At 42.3% G+C, this 23,122-nt stretch overlaps 1 protein-coding gene across 2 annotated transcripts in view; it reads left to right on the top strand.

Moving 5' to 3' along the window:
* The first annotated feature begins 8,297 nt into the window (after window positions 1–8,297).
* mlec (malectin) overlaps window positions 8,298–23,122 on the top strand; it is a 44,016-nt gene continuing 29,191 nt past the window's right edge. Inside the window, exon 1 of one of the 2 annotated variants that reach the window (XM_055655264.1) lies at window positions 8,298–8,664. In XM_055655264.1, coding sequence (XP_055511239.1) covers window positions 8,391–8,664 — 274 coding nt within the window. In that variant the 5' untranslated portion in view covers window positions 8,298–8,390. The remainder of the gene's footprint in view (window positions 8,665–23,122) is intronic. The other variant, XM_055655265.1, reaches the window with a different exon arrangement.

Raw genomic sequence — 23,122 nt, 5'->3', positions numbered from 1 at the left:
AGTTGTTACCATCAGGCAGTAGAAGCAGAAACCTGAGGCACCGGGGGACACCATCAGGTTCAAAAACAGCTACAGGTCCACCAACAATTTTCAGGCAACTGGTGGTCCAGCACCTTCTTTGATCCTGACAGGTCACCCCGAAAATGTGGCGCCGAGGCCACAAAGGGTGAGACGGCCAATCTCGACCTCATCGGGACTTTCTTGCCAATCCTTGACGGGTTGGATTTGCCCCCGGCATCCAGGGCTCTGGAACTCCAGCTTGGCTGAAATCGGCAGATCCGTTCCCATAGCTGACTTCTGCAGCTAACTTTCAATCTCAGCACCTCAGCAGCCTAGGCAGACCATCTTCGTACCGTTGGACTCCTTGTAGAGGCCATGACCTGTTTGTCCAGCAAAATGGAAAATCCAGAAAGGCTCTGGAACAAAGAATGCTAGAAAATCGGTTCTTGAACTAATCTCCATAATCATAGACCTACCCTGACAATGTACTGATGTCTTGTTGTTTGCAGTTTTTTTCTTTTCACTTGTAGAAATTACGTATAATTTATATATGATTTATGTATAATTGATATTTTCATATGTTGTCAGTCTATGTGCTTGTGAAGATGTGCAAGCAAGACTTTTCAGCATACTTGCGCATATAATAACAAACTCGACGTGAGTTGACAAATTTATTTTCAAGCCACCACACCATATTTTAATAGAATGTTCAAATCCGGTACTTTTTCTAAAGGAATCAATTACTTTTATTGATCGAATGAGTTACTTTCAACCTAAGAATTTCTCATTTTTACTAAGGGTTTTTATCACTACTACTGCATTATCTTCACTGATGTGAGAATCGTTTGCTGTCAGAGTAAATGGATATATGGTGTCTAGAATTTGAAAAAAAAATGCCTGCTGATACTTATGTCTCAATGTTAGCGAAGAATATATATTTTCCTTTAGTTTAGAGATACAGTGCGAAAGCAGGCTCTTTGCCCCACCGTGTCCGACCCCCCCCTAACATTAACACTATTCTACACACACTGGGGTTACGGTTAACCCCTTTTTTTCCTTTTTCAACCAGTAATAGCGATGAGTTGCTGAAGTGGAAGGTGATGGATTTCCATGGTGAAATAGATCGATCCACATAATAAAACAGATGGATTGCCATGGTACATGTGATGCTCCCTCAAAGTAAAATTGATGGATTCCCACTGTAGAAGTTACAAATTAAACAAGCAAAACTAATGAATTTCTGCAGAATTAGTGACGGACTGTTGCAATAAAAGTGATGGATTCAACACTGGAAAATGCTGGCCAGTCACGTTGTTGGTAATCAACTCATGGTAAAGCTGCAATTCTCTCAGTAAAGTGAACAGATCCAACTAATAAAAGTGATTGATCCACAAAGTTAGAGGTAATGAATCCTCACAGAAACATGTAGGAAGGAACTGCAGATGCTGGTTCACACAAAATGCTGGAATAACACAACGGGTCAAGCATCTCTGGTGAAAAGGAATGGGTGACGTTTCAGGTCGAGATCTTCTTCAGACTCTGAAGTTAGGCCTCGACCCGAAACGTCACCCATTCCTCATCATATAGCAAGTGGTGGACTCCCAGATTCCAGTGTTTTACACTGGGGGTCACTTGAAGATCCTTGATTAGTAAGGGCGTCAAAGATTATTGGGAGAAGGAAGGAGAATGGGGTTGAGAGGGAAAAATAAATCAGTCATGATCTAATGGCAGAGCAGACTCAAAGGGCTAAATGGCCTAATTCTGCTCGAATGTCTTATGGCCTTTTTGCAAATTTGCATTTGTAACCTTTTCCATAAGTCTCTCTCTAATTCCAGCTATTTACAATATATATTAATGATTTGGATGAAGGGATTAAAAGTAACATTAGCAAATTTGCCGATGACACAAAGCTGGGTGGCAGTGTGAACTGTGAGGAGGATGCTATGAGGATGCACAGGGTGCCTTGGACAGGTTGGGTGAATGGGCAGATGCAGTTTAATCTGCATAAATTCTGGCTGAGGCGGGGACTTTAAATCTTGACCGCCGGCCTGCGGCCTACAACAACTTAAAGCCGCGGTCTCCGGTGAGGAAGAGCCGATCCTGGACTGACTCTGGACTCTGGTCCTGTCCACGGGGGGGAAATGGAGGAGGACTGGCCAAATTTTTGTGCCTTCCACCACAATGATGAATGCTGTGGTGGATGTTTGTGTTACATTTTGTGTGTTCTTTATTATGGTATCGCTGCTGACAACCCAATCCTTGCCGGGTCACTGCTCGTGCGGTCGACCGGTAGGTGCAGAGAGTAGCTTTGAATGTTTGTCTCTTCGTTGATTGTGTCTCTTTCTTTTTTTTTTTAAAAAGCCACTGTAATGCGCCCTTTTAAATTGCCCCTCGGGGATGAATAAAGTGCTTGATTGATTGATTGATTGATTGATAAATGTGAGGTTATCCACTTTGGTGGCAAAAAACATGATAGCAGATTATTATCCAAATGGTGTCAAGTTGGGAAAAGGGGAAGTACAACGTGATCTGGGGGTCCTTGTTCAATAGTCACTGAAAGTAAGCATGCAGGTATAGCAGGCAATGAAGAAAGCGAATGGCATGTTGGCTTTCATAACGGGGAGTTGAGTATAGGAGCAAAGAGGTCCTCCTGTACAGGGCCCCAGTGAGGCCACATCTGGAGTATTGTGTGAAGTTTTGGTCTCCAAACCCGAGGAAGGACATTCTTGCTATTGAGCTAGTGCAGCGTAGGTTCACGAGGTTAATTCCCGGGATGGCGGGACTGTCATATGTTGATAGATCGGAGCCGCTGGGCTTGTATACTCTGGAATTTAGGATGAGAGGGGATCTTATTGAAACATATAAGATTATTAAGGGTTTGGACACGCTAGGCAGGAAACGTGTTTGCAATGTTGGGGTAGTCCAGAACCAGGGGCCATAGTTTAAGAATAAGTGGTAAGCCATTTAGAACGGAGATGCGGAAAAACTTTTTCACACAGAGTTGTGAGTGTGTGGAATTCTCTGCCTCAGAGGGCGGTGGAGGCTGGTTCTCTGCATTCTTTCAAGAGAGAGTTAGATAGAGCTCTGAGGGATAGTGGAGTTAAGGGATATGGAGAGAAGGCAGGAATAGGATACTGATTGTGGATGATCAGCCATGATAACATTGAATGGCTCGAAGGGCCGAATGGCCTTCTCCTGCACCTATTGTCTATTGATGTTGTTGAAATAGCTACAAGGTTTTTTTGTTTGAGTTTCCCAAATGATTAGCTCTCCTAGTAAAACAATTGTCCATAATGGTCCTTGAATGTGTGGATCTGCCACAGAATGAAGTCAAGTTGGGGTCCGGGTGAGCAAGGCCCGGACCTGTGTGAATCCCTGGTTGGAACATTATGAACTCTACCCCATCCTGAGGTCATTGCTAGCTCTAATTTGTTCTGGCCTTTTCTCACTTCCAGCTCCCCTCCCCAACCTCTATCTTTAAGTCTGAAGAAGGGTTCCGACCCAAAACATCAGCTATTTATTTTCTCCAGAGATGCTGCCTTACCCGTTGAGTTACTCCAGCATTTTGTGTCCGTCCCTAAGCGACAGTGGGTTATTGGATTTATCCTCAACTGAGTCGTTACACATTACAGTGAACAAGAAATCCACTACAGACAATTAATGGTTCATTTAATTTATTTATGATCACACATAGAGATACAGTGAAATGCTTATTCGGCACGATATCTATTCAAATCATACTATACACGAGTACAATAGAAGAAAGAGACAAAGTGTCAGATAACTCAGAGTGTCAGGCAGCATCTCTCGAGAACATGGATAGATATTTTGGGTCAAAACTCTTCCTAAACAGGAAGATCCCCTTGCTTACAAATATCTACATTCCCCTTGAACTTCTTTCACTTTGATGCCTCGGTTTCACACCATACCCTTCCATATCTTTGTGTCTCCCTCTCCCCTGACTCTCAGTCTGAAGAAGGATCTCGACCCAAAACGTCACACATTCCTTCTATCCAGAGATGCTGCCTGTTCCGCTGAGTTACTCCAGCATTTTGTGTCTATCTTTGGTGTAAACCAGCATCTGCAGTTCCTTCCTACAGGTAATACGTGAACACAGGTAAGGGGGGCCTTTTGATTGCCCGATGTAGGAGGAACCCAGATGCAACCACCTATCTGTCAATAACTCCCCTTCTGCCTGTGTTCACCTGTAAACTACCATGCTTTGTCCTGTCGCTCCTCCATTCTAGCTTTATGCCCCCTCCCACTAACCCCTTACAATGTCTGAAGAAGGGTCCTGGCCTGAAACATCACCCACCTATGATCTTCAGAGATGCTGCCTGACCTGCTGAGCTGCTCCAGCATTGTGCCTTTTTCCCCCATAGCTAGACACAAGAGACTGCAGATACAAACAAAAAGGCACAACGTGCTGTAGTATCTCTGGAGGACATGAACTGGCGCCATTTAGGGTCGGAACCCTCCTTCAGACAGGTGACCTTCTTTCAGGGGAACCTTTTTTCAGACAGGGCACCCTCCTTCAGACAAGAGTCCGCCAGCACATGAGAAGTTATCTCATTGAAACATACTGAATAGTGAGAGGCCTGGATGGAGTGAATGTGGAGAGGATGTTTCCACGAATGGGAGAGTTTAGGACCAGAGGGCACAGCCACAGAATTAAAGAACGTTCCTTTAGGAAGGTAATGAGGAGGAATTTCTTTAGTCAGAGGGTGGTGAAACTGTGGAACATTGCCACAGACGGCTGTGGAGACCAAGTCAATGGATATTTTTAAGGCAGAGGAGATTCTTAAGATAGACAAAAAATGTTGGAGTAAGTCAGCGAGACAGGCGCATCTCTAGAGAGAAGGAATGGGTGCTGTTTCAGGTGGAGACCCTTCTGCAGACTCAGGGGAGGGGGATATACTGAGATAAGGAAGTGCAAGGTGTGAGAACAAGACATCAAAGGGGGCAGAGATCAATGAAAATGTAGAATAGACCATTGTCAGCTAGGAGATAAAATGTAAGAAGGGACAGTTAGACTGGTTGGAGAACTGGGAAGGGGGAGGGATGGAGAGAGAGGGAAACCAAGGGCGACTTGAAATTAGAGAAGTCAACATTCATATTGCTGGGGTGTAAGATCTGTTTCATTTGTTGTTACCTTCTCCGAGCTAACAACAATCTATTCTGCATTTTCCTTGACCTTCACCTCCTTTGATGTCTCGTTCTCACTTCTTTATCTATCCGTATCTCTCCCTCCCCTGACTCTGCAGGTCCTTCCTACAGAGATAGATTCTTGAGCCAGAAATAAAAACAGCTTTTTTTGCACGAGCAGTAGCTCTACTCAACAGCCAAAAGTCTGTAGCCTACTTTTGCTCTGGTATTTTATTTCATTCATCACATGTTTAAATTATAATGTTTTATTCTTAATTGTTTACTGCATATCGTGTTATTACTTGTGAGCAAAGGACCAAGGCATTCCTTGTATGTATACATACTTGGCTAATTAAATTTATTCAATTCAATTGATTATACGGGTGTCAGGGGTGATTGCGAGAAGGCAAGAGAATGGGGTTAGGAGGGAAAGATAGATGAATGAATGAATAAGTTTATTGGCCAAGTATTCACATACAAGGAATTTGCCTTGGTGCACCGCCAGCATGTGACAACATGACATACAATTTAAGAAAGAACTGCAGATGCTGGAAAAATCGAAGGTAGGCAAAAATGCTGGAGAAACTCAGCGGGTGAGGCAGCATCTATGGAGCAAAGGATTAGGTGACGGGTCTCGACCCGAAACGTCACCTATTTCTTCCGCTCCAAATAGCGATGATACATAACCTACCTTCAGCGGCGCTCCAGATCTGCCACTGACAGTGTGTGCGACTCCGAAGCCTTTGAGGGGGGGACGGGATTAAAATGCAGGTTTGTGTTGCTTGTCGGAGAAGGATTTCCCTGGGCTGCTAGTTGATGAAGAAAAATCGATCGGACTTTCGTTCCCGTTTTTTGTAATAAATCGCTGGACGCCCTCAACGTCACGGATCGCAATATCAGGACAAAACAAACGGTAAGTTGTTTATTTCACATCTAATCTTGCTTCTTGGGGTGGCTTTAGTCTAATTTTACGATGCGAAAATGTTATTTAGGCCCCATACGAATCGGCCGTGTCTTGCCTGCCGATATGGGCTTAAAATTTACGGCAATGGCAACATTCCAATCGATCACATTCCAGAAACTTTCACATTAAAGATGATTAAAATTCTCTTTTTTTTTGGACAATCATGTCATAAGAGCATCTAAATCGTCTATATCTTGTGTTATTGTCTATCCGTAATCAATATTTTTATACTAAATAGCCACAACAGTTTTAGTCACATGTATTGTGCAAAAAATAATAATTTGATTATATTGAGAGTAGATGTTTCTAGATTAATTTATGGGAATTAAACATTAAATTCCTACCATTTGGCGTATGTTCATAACAGTGAGATTTAAAAATCATGTTATATTGTGAATTCTTGTATGAATGGGGTCAGTTTGTTATTTGGATACTTAGGCTATTTAAAAATGTTAGCCTTTTCTTAAGAAATCGATAGATGTTTAGATCTAGTTATTGAATTTAGATGAATTTAATTGATTAGATGAATTTAATTGTTTTGATGAAACTGATGAATATTAATTTTTTGTTGGGTATTTACTATTTGTTTTAGCATTTAACTTTATCATTTCGATGTTTTTTCTAAAACTGCAAATAATAACTTGTTTCTGTTAATGCTGTTCAGTGTTTTTTTTCCTTTACATTTTAAACAGATGTCTATGAAGAAGAAATGCAAATTGTCGATCCAAATGCCCAGCAAAAGAGACTGATTTAAACAAGATTCGCAGAGATTATTTGAATTTGGGCTACTCCAAATGTGATGATCTGCAGGACATTCTTAATGGGAAAGTAGTGGGCAGAAATTAAAGTTATTTTTTATGCTTTATCTGATGGGATCAATTACAGGCTTGATTTTTTAAATCTCAAAATATTGTAACATTCTTACTCCATGGATGCTGGAGTTCTCCAGCATGTTGTTTAAGAATAGTTAGAGATGAGGTTAGTCTAGAGGAGGTTAGACTCCAGCATGTTAGTCTACCTTACATGACATAAAGTGACAGTGAGCAATGACACATAAAACTTTAGATCAGCCATGAATACACGCTAGAATTCAGAAGATTGAGGGGGGATCTCATAGAAACGTACAACATTCTTAAGGGGTTGGACAGGCTAGATGCAGGAAGATTGTTCCCGATGTTGGGTAAGTCCAGAACTAGGTGGTCATAGTTTAAGGATAAGGGGGAAGTCTTTTAGGACCGAGATGAGAAAATCATTTTTTACACAGAGAGTGGTGAATCTCTGGAATTCTCTGCCACAGAAGGTAGTTGAGGCCAGTTCATTGGCTATATTTAAGAGGGAGTTAGATGTGGCCCTTGTGGCTAAAGGGATCAGGGGGTATAGAGAGAAGGCAAGGTACGGGATACTGAGTTGGATGATCAGCCATGATCATATTGAATGGCGGTGCAGGCTCGAAGGGCCGAATGGCCTACTCCTGCACCTATTTTCTATGTTTCTATGATTGAATGGCGGAGTCGACTTGATGGGCCGAACGGCCTAATTCTACTCCTAGAATTTAAGGACTTATGAACTTACTCTCTGGCCAGTTTTCTTTCTTTCTTGCTTGCTTGCTTTCTTTCATTCATTCATTCATTCGCTCCCGCCCCCTCTCTGCACCGCCATAAAGTGTGCGTTGGATCCCTCTGGTTGGCCGAGCGGGACCGCTTCACTTTACACAGAGGGGAGGGGGAAATGGAAAGGCAGAGTTGAGAAAATCGAGCAGAGAATGCCACAACATGCCTGCATCTCAGGAGAAAAAATCGGTACGAATTTAAATGACATTGTATTTTATGCGGGATGTCATTCACCAAAGCAATTCAAGAAGATGGGAACATGGACTCGTACTCCTCCCCCTCTCTCTCTCCCCGCGCCCTTGCCCCAGTGATCCCACTTCCGCATTCGGTTGGAACTTGCCAACGGCCGCCGCTCCCGCGCAACCGAACTTGCTCGCGGAGAGCCCGCCCCTCTCGCGCCGATTGGCCCACCCCCGCCCGCCCACGGCCAACCTCCGCGGCCCATTGGCCGAGCGCGCCGTCCATCACCCAAGCCGCAGGTCGACCCGCCGCTATCAGGTTAGGTTGAACTTTTCACCTCAGCCTGCGAAAAAAAAAAATCTTTTTTTTTGCACCGGGGCCTTCCTTGCAGCAAATAATACACCCCCCACCCCTCCCCATCCCACCCCCCTCCCCCCAAAGTCAAGCTTCAAACCGAACGTGGGGTTTTATTTGCTGTTTTTGGTCTTTGAATGGTGGAGACGGGGCGGCGGTTGCTCGGCTCGGCTGCTGCTCCCGCCGAGGCTGGTGGTGGTGGCGAGGAGATGAGGAGAGGGAAGCCATGCAGACGCAGCTCACATTGCCTGTGGTTGCTAACGGCGGCCTTGGCGACGGCTCGCTGCTGCCTCGGTGCGAGTGCCCAGCCCGACAAGGTGGTGTGGGCCATCAACGCCGGCGGGGAGACTCACACCGACGTCCACGGCATCCAGTTCAAGAGAGACCCGCTGGAAGGCAAAATCGGCAGGGGTAAGCCATGGTCCACGGTCGCAGGCCCGCGGGGGTGGAGTATACAACATTTAGTTTAGTTTTAGTTTGGAATATACAGCCCCTTCGGCCCACCGAGTCCGTACCGACTAACGATCCCCGCACGTTAACACTAACCTACACACACTAGGGACATATTTTTACTTATGTATGCCGAGCCAATTAACCTACATACCTGTACGCGTTTAGAGTGTAGGGGAAACAGAAGTTCTCAGAGAAAACCCACGGAGGTCACAGGGAGAAGGTATAAACTTCGTTTCAGACTACACCTGTAGTCGGGATTGAACCCGGGTCTCTGGCGGTGTAAGGCAACAACTGTACCGCTGCACCACTGTGCTGCCCTTAAATGTGAAGGGGCCGGGGGGAGAGTTGGGGTGGTGGTGGAGAGAGTATTTATCGCACCGAAAAGGCCATGTGTTTCTTCCCTTTACTAAGGGGGTCACAGCTTAAGGATAGAGGGGAAATCCTTTAGGACCGAGATGAGAAAAACTTGTTTCACACAGAGAGTGGTGAATCTCTGGAATTCTCTGCCACAGAAGGTAGTTGAGGCCAGTTCATTGGCTATATTTAAGAGGGAGTTAGATGTGGTCCTTGTGGCTAAAGGGATCAGGGGGTATGGAGAGAAGGCAGGTACGGGATACTGAGTTGGATGATCAGCCATGATCATATTGAATGGTGGTGCAGGGTCGAATGGCCTACTCCTGCACCTATTTTCTATGTCCAACCAATGCTGCTGGAAGACTTGCATGGTTGCAAAATCAATGCCCCCCCCCCACATAAAAAAAAACTTTCCAAATACTCGTGTGTAGATTAAAAGTAAAAGCTGATGGTTCCATGGAGAGAGAAGCAAAATCACAGATCAATTTTCCTCATTGATCAGTGAATCTCATGTGGAGATTGGTTTGTTATATAAATTGATCTACCCCCTTTTTATATGCTGCCAAAGGTTCAAAAGGTAATTGTTTTGGAGTCTCCAGTCTAATACAAGGACTGGACTATAAAAGAACTGGACAAGCTAGATGCAGGAAAATGTTCCCAATGTGGGGTGAGTCCAGAATCAGAGGCCACAGTCTTAGAATAAAGGGGAGGTCATTTAAGACTGAGGTGAGAGAAAAAACGTTTTCACCCAGAGAGTTGTGAATTTATGGAATTCCCTGCCACAGAGGGCAGTGGAGGCCAAGTCACTGGATGGATTTAAGAGAGAGTTAGATAGAGCTCTAAGGGCTAGTGGAGTCAAGGGATATGGGGAGAAGGCAGGCACAGGTTATTGATAGGGGACGATCAGCCATGATCACGATGAATGGCGGTGCTGGCTCGAAGGGCCGAATGGCCTCCTTCTGCACCTATTTTCTATGTTTCTAATACGGATGGAGCTTTTGTGTTGAAAATCTGCTTTGCAACTACGTTGTAAATGTAATAGTAATTGCAAATGTAAAAATGTTAAAATAGCCTGCAGATATATGGAGAATGGAACACGTGCATTAATAATTCTTGTATTTGCATATTAATCCTGTAAATGGAAAACTAGTTACTCTTGACAATTCTTACTGGATTGGCACACTACTGAAAACCATTCTCCTCTCCCCATTCTGTGCAGCATGGCATTCTTTTAATTGGCTGTTAATTTGCTTCCATGAATGGCATTTTGCTATTATTGATTATTGTGCAAAATACCATGACCATGACACTTTTCTTATATGAACAATCGCACCATCTCCACACAGATGTTAACTTGTAAGAACTTGTAAGTATTCCTTGGGATTACTCTGTCATTCACAACAATCATCTTCCCACTTTCTACTCAATTCATTGATAGAATTTTGCACACTAAGGTAATCAATATTAGTGTTGCTTTATTGTTATCACATTTACTAAGATATGGTGAAAAAACATTTTTTTCGTGCTATCCAGTCAATTCATACCAGATGCAAGTGCAACAGAGTGCAGAATACAGTGTGAGTTACAGACGAAGTATAGATAAGAAAATATGCAAAGGATACAACAAGGTTGATTGGAGACATGGACGATACTCCCAGTTTATGAGGAATCCAGTGACAAAGTAACAACAGGAAAAAAACTTATCCTCAATCTGGTGGTACATACTTTCAAGCTTTTGTATTCTCTGTCCAGCTGGAGAGGAAAGAAGAGGGAATGACTGGAATATAAGTAGTCCTCAATTCAGTTGCTTTCCCAAGGTGAAGTGAAGATGGATTCTGTGTTGGAGTGGGGAGAGGAAGGCTGGTTTTCATGACGGATTGGGCTGCATCCATAGATCTCTGCAATTTCTTGTGGTCTTGGGCAGAGCAGTAACCAAACCAAGTGGTTGTGATGCATCCCAGTAGGATGATTTCTACAGTGTATCTCTAGACATTGGAGATGCTGAATTTCCTTATTCTTCTGAGGAGGTAGAGGTATAGGTGTGCTTTCTTGGTGATAGGTTCAGTGTAGTTGGACCAGGATAAATGTTGGCAAATTTTTATGCCAAGGACCTTTTGCCATCTGCAATCTTGTAAAATGTGCTCCAGAGGAATTTGGCTGCACAGTCGAATGCATAAGGAGTACAGTAAGGAGCTGAGAATGCATCCTTGTGGGGAACAGGTGTTAAGAATTATCCATCTTGAGTTTTGAATGCAATTGCCGATTGAGTATACACAGCCATCTAAGATAATGAGTTCCGCACCCGTGCAGAACTCATGAATTTCATTAACTTCACCACTAACTTCCACCCTGCCCTCGGGTTCACTTGGGCTATCTCTGATACCACTGTCTCCTTTTTATTTTATCTCTCTGTTGCCGTCACACGGACAGTGTATTGATTAATGTCTAGCCCAAACCTACCGACTCCTACAATTAACTGGGCTATACTTGCTCAAACCCTGCCTCTTGCAAATACACTATTACCTACTCTCGATTTCACCGTCTCCATTGCAACAACTCTCAAGATGAGGCTTTCAATTTTAGGACATCCAAGATGTCCTTTTTTTTTTAGTAAACTTTGTCCCCCCCCCCCCCCTGCTGTCTTTTAGGCATTAGAGATACAGTGTGGAAACAGGTCATTAGGCACGCTGAGTCTGTGCTGACCAATGATTACACCAGCACTACCCTAGGTACCCTACACACACCAGGGACAATTTGCAATTTTACAGATACCAATTAACCTACAAACCTGTATGTCTTTGGAGTGTGGGAGGAAGCCGGAGCACCCAGAAAATACCCACGTGGTCACATGGAGAACGTACAAATTCCGTACAGGCTGTACCATAGTCGGGATCGTACCTGGGTCTCTGGCTCTGTAAGACAGCAACTCTACTGCTGTGCTGCCCAGATGGATCACTTGCCCGCGTCTCTTCCGTGTCCCGTAGCCCTACTCTCGCTGCCCCCCCCCCCCCCCCCCGGTCAGTAGGTCAAAGCCCCCTAGACCTCGCCTTTCACCCCATCAGGCTCCACAACCAGCACATCATCCTCTGACATTACCGTAACCTCCATTCACATCTTCCCATGCCTATCCCTATCCACCTTTTGCAGAGACTGCTGTCTCTGCAACTCCTTGGTTGACTCGTCTCTTACCACACAAACCACCCCCTTCCTGGGTAAGTACCCCTGCAACCGCATGAGATGTAAACCCTGTCCTTATAATTCCTTCCTCGCCTCTATCCAGGAACCTATCCCCATACCTGGAGAAAAGACTATGTGTTCATCCTATCTAATCCCCTCTTGTGTATATATACACCTCTGCACGATCACCCCTCAGTACCCTACCCTCCATTGAATTAAGTCTGAGCTTGCCCAAGCTCTTCATAAATATTTTTTGTATTCCTTCCAGTTTAATTCACTCAGTTCTAAATTGCCTGCTTTTACATTAGTCACTGCTGTCATCTCAAGACCAGCCTTTTACCTTCAGCTAAAATTTTTATCTGTTAATCCTTCCCTGTCTTTGTCTTAAAGCCCTATCAATATCCTTTGCTATTCAAGTTATCTGGATATTGGTCTCAGCCCAGTTTAAATCACATCCATCTGAACAAAAGACATCTTGCTTCTTCCCACTATTGGCGTCATTAACCTATGAACTGAAATCCCTACCTCTTTAAGGCATGTGTTTAAACGTTTAATTTGTTTGATGTGCCAGTTTCTGTGGCTTGAGCAGCAATCTAGAAATTCCTTTTTCAATTCTGTATTTTAGTTGTACTCAGCCTGTCAGATTGCCTCAGCAATTTATTTCTTTGGTACAGTTGGTTCCAAAATAGACCACCTCAAAGAATCCTTCAATCAATCCGAATCAGTTTGAAGAAAGGTTCCGACCCAAAACGTCACCTATTCCTTTTCTCCAAAGATGCTGCCTGACCCACTAAGTTACTCCAGCTTTTTGTGTCCACCAGTCCTCCTTAACTCTGAAATTATCCGGAATTAGCTGTGGAGAATAGTATTTTCCTTATTTTGTATTATTTCCTAGCATTTTTTTAATTTCACTTCTTTGCTCCCAACTTGTTCCATCATGTTATGGTCAACTTTGTATATCTGTACACAATCTTTACCAATTTTCAATGCCTGCTTAGCTATCCAAAATAGTTTTCTGTTACTGACTGAATGCCGAGGTGATTTCCTCCCACTCTCTGCCACCAATGATCTTATTTGCTCAAACTGCAAGAAAGAGTAACTACAATGTCGCAAACTGTTTCAAGATACTTCAACCGCGTGATTGGAAAAAAAACATTTGGTTACATAAGGAGATGTTAGGGCAGAAGAACCAAACGTAATCTAAGAAAATGAGAGCAGAAAAATTGAGAGGTTTCATTCAATACTTCCAGAGTTTGAATCTTTCACAGCTGAGGAAAATATAATAGTTGCTAGAACAATTAACTTCGTAGGTGGTCAAAAGACCTGTAAAAATTTGAAATCTGGAAAAGAATTGTAAATTTAAGCTGCCGCTGAAGAGAAAGTCAACATGTGTCAATAGGTGCCGGATTAGTTAGTGGAGTAAATCAGAGTGTAAACAGAAGGTGTTTAGATGACCTCCAGATTATAGAGAAGCAGAATAAGGAAAGTCAGTGAAAGGACATTGGAATAGCTGAGGCAGGAGATAAATTGGACTAGGAGATCTGTGGAAATGAAAAGAGTCCAGGGGTGTTTAATTGTTCTATGGACTGGGACCAGAACAATAAAATGCTTGCTCACTGCAGTTTTGTAGACATGTTAAAATGCTACAACACAACAAATAAATATGCAATAAATGAACAATTTTAACCAGGCAAATCAGACGATGATAGTGCAAGCTAAAGTGTGTAGTGTAGCCTCAGTATTGCAAAGTCCATTCTAGTTTGGTGCTATGGTATAGTTGTGGGTAGGGTTGGGCCTGCAGGTAATGGTTCTCAGGCTCCTGAACCGTATCCCCGGTGTGAGCAGTGAGATGAAAACATGGCCAGGGACTGTGTATCCTTGATATGAATTGCCGCCTTGAGGCAGCACCTACCGTAGACCCATTCGAAGGTGGGGAGTCAATACCTGTGATAGATCAGGAAATGTTCACCGTTTTCTGCAGCCTCCTGAGCGTTTTCGAAAGCTTATCTCGATGTCAAAATTGTGACCAAGTATGTACATTAACCGGTTTACTGTCAGATCATTGCCAGGGAGAAGCATGGAAGTAATGTCAAAGGAATGTATTTTCTGCTGCTTTGCTGGATAAGCATTCTGCCACTGTAAAGAAAGTGGAGAGCTTGAGACGTGGTGTTCTGGTATTGCTGATGATTTCAGAATAGATGTGAAAACTAATGCTGTGCTTTTGAATGAGGAACAAATATTTGGGGATATATATGGGAGGGAGATGAGAAGCAATGTTTGGTAGGGAAAGTCAAATTAACAATGTAGGAACAAGGATCTGTAGGTGCTGATTTACCAAAACAAAGACACAAAATGCTGGAGTAATTTAGCGGGTCAGGCAACATCCATGGAGATCATGGATAGGTGAAGTTTTGGGTTGGGGTCCTTCTCCAGACCGAAGAAAGGCCCCAACCTGAAACACCACCTATCCATGTTCTCTATGGATGCTATCTGACCCACTGAGTTACTCCAACCCTTTGCCTCAACATTGTTAAAAGATACAAACTACTGGAATAACACAGCGGGTCAGCCGACATCACTGGAGAACATGGATAGATGACGTTGTGGGTTGGAACCCTTCTCCAGACAGAAGAAGGGTCCCAGCCCAAAGTGTCACTTATCTGTGTTCTCCAGGGATGCTGCCTGACTCGCCGAGTTACTCCAGCACCTTGTGTCTTTTAACAATGATGGGGCCGGAATTGAATTCATTGCAGGTGATTCTTTGCCTATGATTGAATATAAGAAGATGTAACCAGTAAATGTAGAGCCACCCAGCCTGTTGAAAGTGGAGCAACAATAGAAGGTATAGTATGGCTAAGGATTTAGACTGCTAGTGGATCAGGAAGAAGATGATATGTAGAGTACCTCTGTCATGTTGCGTAAAATGTCACTACCCTGTACTGATTTTTGCTTCGTATTTTTTAATACTTTGGCATAGGCAGAACACCAATTGAAGGCAATCAAATTAGTAAGTCCTGGAATGATGGACACAAATGTAGACAGCAGCCAAGTGTTCAAAAGACTGCAAAAGATAAGGAACTGGGAAATGGGGCACTTGTTTCCTATGACAGAATGATAATTTTTGTTTTGAGAGGTGGTGATTACAGATTTATAGCTATGTAAAAGTAAAATATTGTAGATGCTGAACATAAAATAAAATCATAAATTGCTTCATATAAGCAGCCATTTGGGTTGTGATTTGTGTTCGAGGAAAGTGTAAATGTTTTAGTTCAACCTGAAAGTCATCTTTATTGAATAGTTCCAGTCTTAAAATGGGATCCAAAGTGGAGTGGATAGGTATGCACTTCCCCGGTGAGAAATTTAGTGAGACCAGTTTGTGGGGGGAAAAAACAGGTGGTGAGTCTTACGGCCAAGATTGTGAATTTGTAGTGAGCGTGAGAGGAGATTAAAGAAATTGGACAGGAAGCAGGGATTGTGGTCAGTGTTTTTTTCCATTGGAAGTCTGTGACCAAGTGGCTAATTGAGATGATCGATGTTGGAAACCCTACTTGTTATATGATACTTTAACAACCAGTTTATGCATAAAAGAGGTATGATTAGTAAGATTGCACTTGAAAATTTGTGATGTTGTTAATTGTGAGTCGGGTAGACTTTGGTTACAGGACAATTTAATGAGCTGATAAAATGGATAGAGTAATGGCAGATGGAATTTAATCCTGAAAATGTAATGCATCTTTGAGTGGGCAATTAAGGCACAGGGAAATAATTTGGCTATGAAGGTGCAAGGGGATACTTGCCTTCTTTGGGCATAGACTTGAAGAACAGGGAGGTTATGGCGCAACTAAACAAGGCATTAGGCTGGAGAACTAACTGTAGTTCCGGTCACTGAAAATGATGTGAAGGAGAATTTGCAAAGCAGATTCACCAGGACATTAGAGCATTTTAGCTATGAGGAATGATTAGACAGATTGTTTTTTTTCCCCCCTTCAAGTGGGAAGGTTGAGGGAGACCTGACTGAGGTATTCAAAATTGTGCAGAGTGAGGATGGTAATATAATGAGATTTTTACTTCCCCTTGTTAGTAGAGGTGCCTGTGACCAGTTGTCCAAGGTATAAATCAAGTGTTAGGATATTTAAAAATAAAGCTTTCATCCACAGGTTGGTTGAATCTCAAGTGCACTGAGTGCTGAGGTGGAGGAGGGAGCTACTCGCCAACAACATTTAAGAAATGTGTAGAAAGGAACTGCGGATGCCAATTTATATCGAAGACAGACACAGTGCTGGAATAACTCAGCGGGTCAGGCAGCATCTCTGGAGAAAAAGGATGTGTGGCGTTTCGGGTCGGTACTCTTCTCCAGACTGGAACGTTGCCCATCCTTTATCTCCAGAGACGCTGCCTGAACCGCTGAGTTAGTCCAGCACTTTGTATCTGTCTTCAATACTTCAGAAATATTTAGAGGAGCATCGGAAGTGAAAAGCATAGGAGGCTTCGGGCTGATTACTGGAAAATGGTTGTAGGTGTTTGATCTATCTGCCTTCCACAAATGCCTGGACAGTGTTGATGTGTCACTACCTGCACTGTCCTTGCTACCTCGTCTCGTTTGAAGTATTTAATTAAAGTTTTATGCAATTATTTTTCCCTACAGTTTTTTTAAATAAAAAAAACAATTAATGTAAGTAGTTTTAAATTATTCATTTGATATGGGTTTTCATAGGATCCTGTTTTTAAATACCTCATGAAAGTGATTGATGTGAACTGGCTTTTTTTGCTACATCACGTGCATTAGTGTTTGGTAGACTAAGAAGTTTACATATAATTACAATGTTCCTACTCATTTGAGTTTAATCAGTCTGTAGATTCATGAAGTGGTAAATACTAAACTGTCAATGCTGTATTAATTCATCTTGGCTGTACTGGTGCTACATTTGCCCTGCAGGTCTGCTTTGCAATGTGGCAGGGAGGAGTGGGTAAAATGAGGCTTCTACAAATATTTGTCAATGTTGAGAAATGTTTGGCTGATCGGCAAGATAAATTGGGTTTTGTTTATCTATTTTAAACTTGTAAATATATTAAAAAATGTTAATAAACATAGCCTCTGCCAAGCTTAACATTTTAATACAAAATTGTGTTGGCAGCTTTTAATTATTTGGATATTAATGGGACGTGTAGGATGAGGAACAGCTTCTACAATAATACCATCACATTGCTGAACTCGGAGTCCCACCGATAGACTTCTCCAATCTCTCCGTCCACATTGTTGGATTATTGTTTGATTATTCTGTATTTTTATTTTTATTTCTATATTGCACTATACTACGGATTGACTCTAAACTGCATTTCATTGTACCCATACTCGTATTTGTGCAATGACATTAAAGTTGAATTGAATTGTTACTCTTTTTTTCTATATCATTAGTTGCCAAAAGTGAAAAGCAGAATACAGAGAAAGAGAACAAATCGGTTGATGTAAACTGCATATTTTACCTTGCATCGGGAAGTTTCTGTTAATATTGATACTGTACATCAAGGAATCTCCTGGATTGATCATTAGATCATGGAATCACCATAGCAGGGAAGAAGGCAACTTAATCTATGTGGCTCTTGTTAGTCCTTTGTGGGACAAAGACCTTTGTTAAGCTTCCGCAAGGTAAGCTGCTCTGAAAGGTTAGATCGAATGACATCCAGGGAGAGGTTTCTATCAAGATGCAGAATTGACAATGGAAGGAAGGTGGTGGAAGGTTGATTTTCAGACCGGAAGCCTGTGATTAGTGATGTGCCTCAGGGATTGGTACGGGGCCATTGGTGTTTGTAGTTTATATCAACAATTTAAATGAGAATGTACAAGACAAGATTAGTAAGTTTGCAAATTACACTAAAGTAAGGTATTGTAGACAGTGAAGATGGTTATCAAAAATTACAGCACGATCGTGATTAGGTGGGCAACTGGGCTGAAGAATGGCTTCCAATGTTGAATGCAGACAAGGGTGAGATGTTGCATTTTGTGAAGTCAATCCATGGCAGCAGCTTCACAATGAATGGTAGGGGCCTGGCGAATGCCGTTGAGCAGAGGGATCTGGGGGTGCAGGTGCACAGTTCTCTGAAGTAGCATCAGAGGTAGATAGGTTGGTTAAAAAGGCTTTTGGTACATTGGGCTTCAACAGTAATGGGCCTGTCCCACTTTCACGACCTAATTCACATCCTCTGCCGAGGTTGCCCTTGACTAATACTCACAGCATGGTCGTCACAAGATCGTAGGTAGGTCGTAGCAGGCCATGATGCAAGTCGTAGGTATCAAGTATCAAGTAGTTCGGGGCATTTTTCTGGCATGATGTAAATTGTCCACGGGCAAAAAGGTTGTGAATTAGGTTGTGAAAGTGGGACAGGCCCTTTAGGAGTGTTGAAGTTCAGATGTACAAGATGATGAGTCCTTATTTGGAGTACAGTGTTCAGTTTTGGTTACCCTGGTGTTGGAGGATGTTAGTAAGTTGTGAAGGGTTTAGAAAAGATATATGAGGATAATGCCAATACACAATGGCCTGAGCTATTTGGCAAGCTAGGACTTTATTTCTTGGAGTGCAAGAGGCTGAAGGGTAATTTTATGGAATTGTCTGAAATCATGAGAGGAAAAGATAGGGGGAGAGCCTGAGCCTTTTATCCAGGGTAGGGGAATCGAGAACCAAAAGGCATAGGCTTATGATGATGGGGAAATATTTAATAGGAAACCAAGGGGCAACCTTTTCACTTGCAAGATGGTGGGTACATGGAATGAGCTGCCATAGGAGATAGTTGAGGCAGGTACTTTAAACAACATTTAAAAGACACTTGGAGAGGTATATGGATAGGAAAGGTCTAGAGAGATACGAGCCAAATGGGGTTAGCTTGGATGGGGCATCTTGTTTGGCATGGACAGGTTGGGCTGAAGGAGTTTTTTGATACTCCTGTGTAATACTCCAGAACCTGCTGCTTCCTATTTTCTTTGCCGCAACTTACACATTTTCTGTTTCATGCCTATCCAGTTGTCCGATGAAAGTCCTGATTTACTTTGTGCCTGCCATCCTTGTAGATAGTGAATCCCAGGCCATACGGTGACCTGCTTAGTGGTTTTATCCCACTCCTCGCGATCTTTAACCCCTACCTTTACATCCTTTAATCATTGAACTTCGTTTGTGGGGGCAGCTTCTCTCGATTTACTCTGCAAATTCAGAGATCAAATCTCCTCTGAATTTTCTTTGCTAGAGTGAGCAAACCAGTTTCTCCATTCCAAGCTTGTACTTAGAACACTTCCAATAACTTTTTTTAGCACACTCTTGATCCTCCACATTCTTCCTAATAGGTCTCTAGGTGTGAATGCAATGTTCCAGTTGTGGTTGTACGAATGTTTTATGGATGTTTGACGTAATCTCCCTATGTTTGAATCCTGTTCCTCTGTTATTAAACCGAGGGACACGTGTGCTTTACTGCTGCCATCTCAACATAAACCTGCTCCTTTTCATGATTTATGCATGTGTGGTACACCTCCAGGTTACAAGTGTGCCATTTAAAAAAAAAATAGTTTGTTCTAGGTGTCTCACACAGGTGAGCTTAAGGTGTTAATCACCCATCTTTACACATGGGTCTGCAGAGTTTTATGGTGTGCAGGTTTTGCAGAAAATTAATCCTTTACATTTTTGTTGTAAGTTCTGATCCAAGTAAAATGTGTTAATGGCATGAACCGATTTTTTAAAATTTCAATTTCCTACCCATTTATTATAGGCTGTTGTAATAATATTCTGACCCAGCTTGTCTGCCTAGCTTGGAATGCGAAATTTGTGTTGCCAATCCTTTAAATCCTTTCAAGCTGTTAATATGGAATTGGCCAAAATATGTTTTTGTAATAAAGAAATGTATTTTTAAAGATAATAATTTTGAATGGCATTAGGTCAGCACAATGGTGCAGTGGTAGAGTTAGTGATTTATAGTGCCAGAAACTACAGGTGATGTCTGTACGGAGTTTGTACGTTCTCCCTGTGACGTGTGGGTTTTCTCTGGGTGCTCCATTTTCGTCCCACGTTCCAAAGGTGTACAGGTTTGTATGTTAATTGGCTTCTATCTTACTCCCCAGGGATAATTTACAGAACAAGTATGCGGGTGATTGTTGGTCAGCATGGACTAGGTGGGCCGAAAGGACTGTTTCCACGCTGTATCACTAAACTAAACGTGGAAACTGAACTGTCGGAGCTCTGTTCTCAAGCACCTGGTGCAAATGTCCTTGATAAAATCTACATTAGTCATTCTTGTGCGTTAGAGCCATTCTCAGAATGGTATATATTGATCTGTCATTTTTTGATATTACCTTCTTAAAAAACCATAAATCCTTGTGATGAATGCTTTGATAGTTTTGGAGCGTACTGATTTTTTGATGAATATTTACGTTATATAATAGAGCATTTTGCAATTTCAAGTCACTTTATTCTGCATCCAGTACTGCTAGATCATAAGTAGCCCCTCCAGGTCCATTTACCCTGTTTAGCTCCAATCTTAAAAGATAACCAGTAAGGGAGTGTGACATTTTCCATTTACTGTACTGGGCACCTCTGCAAGAAATTACCAATCCAAGCACTTTATATTGGCATATCTCTGCTATGAGTTTGGTTGCGATAGACCCAACTTCATTCTCCATTATATCCTCAGAGTTGCACACAGGGAGAGGAATTTATTAGATCATCCTATCATTAGAACTGAATTTGAACCCTGGTCATGCTGGCTATGATGAAAGTATAGCGTCTAAAGTGTATATCAGTATGTCTTGCAGTGTCCGCACTTGGCTTGCTCTGTGCGAACAGCTACTTCATGTAAGGCAGTATGGTGTCTGTGAACAAAATCATGGAGAAGCCCTGGGCATGAAAATATCCAGTTGTTTAGTACATTAAATATACAATTGTTTTTATTAGAAACATAGAATCATAGAAAATAGGTGCAGGAGTAGGCCATTCGGCCCTTCGAGCCTGCACCGCCATTCGATATGATCATGGCTGATCATCCAACTCGGTATCCCATCCCTGCCTTCTCTCCATACCCCCTGATCCCTTTAGCCACAAGGGCCACATCTAACTCCCTCTTAACTATAGCCAATGAACTGGCCTCAACTACCTTCTGTGGCAGAGAATTACTTTGCTTATTAGTTACAGATGTCTTGAACCAATAGGTTTCTGGACAAGAAACGTAAATTTAAATTGCTTGTGACCATATTTTTCATTTTACTTTCAAAATTTAAATGTTATTACCAATACTTTTGGGTCATATAATATATTGGCTATTGCCTAGTATAATGATGTAATACCTCATTGGTTCAATTACAAGAACATGGGTCAAATGTAGGAATTTGATGCCCTTTGAAAAAATTAAAAGTGATTCCTTCAAATTTTGTTACATTGGTAGTCTACCTTTATGGTTCTGCAGATAATGGTGCTGTCTGTGTGATTGGACTTCAAGCCCATTTAAAGTTCAGGTTTAATTATTGATGTAATTGTCTGCAGAACACTTGCCCATGGGCTGTGTTGGGAGATGGAGATGAAATTAGTCTGGGTTTCTGTATTGCTAGCATAATTGAAAATGTGTGTTCAGAAAATACAGAATTGTTCTTAACTCTGATGACCAATTACCCATGAGACTTGTTGTCAGGCTAATGGTGTTGAATTGAGCAAGATACTAGGTGTTAAGGACAGACCATGAAACTATTACAGTTGGCTAATCCTTGTCTTTTGAGAACACCAAATGCGAGATTTCAGTGATGCAGTTAAATGTCAGCAAACATTATTGGCATGTTGCATTCAATTCTCTCTTTTAAAGAGGAAATCAAATAAAAGCAACAATTGTGCAGAGTCTGGCATAAATAGAACTCATGACATTTGAAACGGATAGTGATAGAAATGCAATTGAACTGATTCCTTGGTGGTCTTTTTATTCATTCAGATGGTTTGCTTTCATTCTCTCTGTTATCAATCTTGGGTTTTTAATTTTCCCCTTGCTCAAATTAGGTTCTGCAAGTTAACCACTTGCCACTTTATGCAACTGACTGTTCTTAACTGAACTGAGCAAGTGATTGGTGGCTGTTCCACTGTGAGGGGAGGTCTTGAACAAACCTGTATTCAGCTGCCGTGCAAATTAACTTTTAAAGAGATTCTGAGTAGCATTCAGCAGCAGGGATCAGAATGGACAATCCAAAGCCTATTTTAGCATCCTTGTCACGGTCTCAACAGAAATTGGGAAACAATCTTTGTACCCCTCTAACTTGTGGGTCACATATTGCAATTGCCTAATGTTGCCTCCAGTTAGGGATTTTAACAAAAAGCTGTTAATACGAGTTAATATTTTCAATTTAAAAAGACACAAAATGTTGGAGTAACTCAGTAGGTCAGAACGCAGTCCTGGAGCACATGGATAAGTGTTCAGGTTAGGGCCCTTCTCTGCCTTATTCTACTATTAAGTTGATCTGAAAGGTTTAATTTAGAAACACAGCACGGAAACAGGCCCACCGAGTCTGCGCCAACCACTGAGTCCGTACACTTGCATTATCCTACACACACACTAGGACAATTTACATTTATACCAAGCCTATTAGCCTACAAACCTATACATCGTTGGAGTGTGGGAGGAAGCCGGAGATCCTGGAGACAACCATGCAGGTCATATAGAGACATGGAAAATAGGTGCAGGAGTAGGCCATTCAGCCCTTCGAGCCAGCAACCCCATTCAAAATGATCATGGTTGATCGTCCGAAATCTGGCTTTTTCCCCATATCCCTTAACCCTGAGCTAAATCTAATTCTCTCTTGAAAACATCTAGTGAATTGGCCTCCACTACCTTCTGTGGCAGAGGATTCCACAGATTCACAACTCTCTGGGTG

This window comes from Leucoraja erinacea, chromosome 25 (assembly GCF_028641065.1).
Source record: "Leucoraja erinacea ecotype New England chromosome 25, Leri_hhj_1, whole genome shotgun sequence".
In the NCBI taxonomy this organism is placed as follows: domain Eukaryota; kingdom Metazoa; phylum Chordata; class Chondrichthyes; order Rajiformes; family Rajidae; genus Leucoraja; species Leucoraja erinaceus.
The sequence above is the reverse complement of the archived record's forward strand: the minus strand, read 5'-3'. Positions and strand labels throughout refer to the sequence as shown.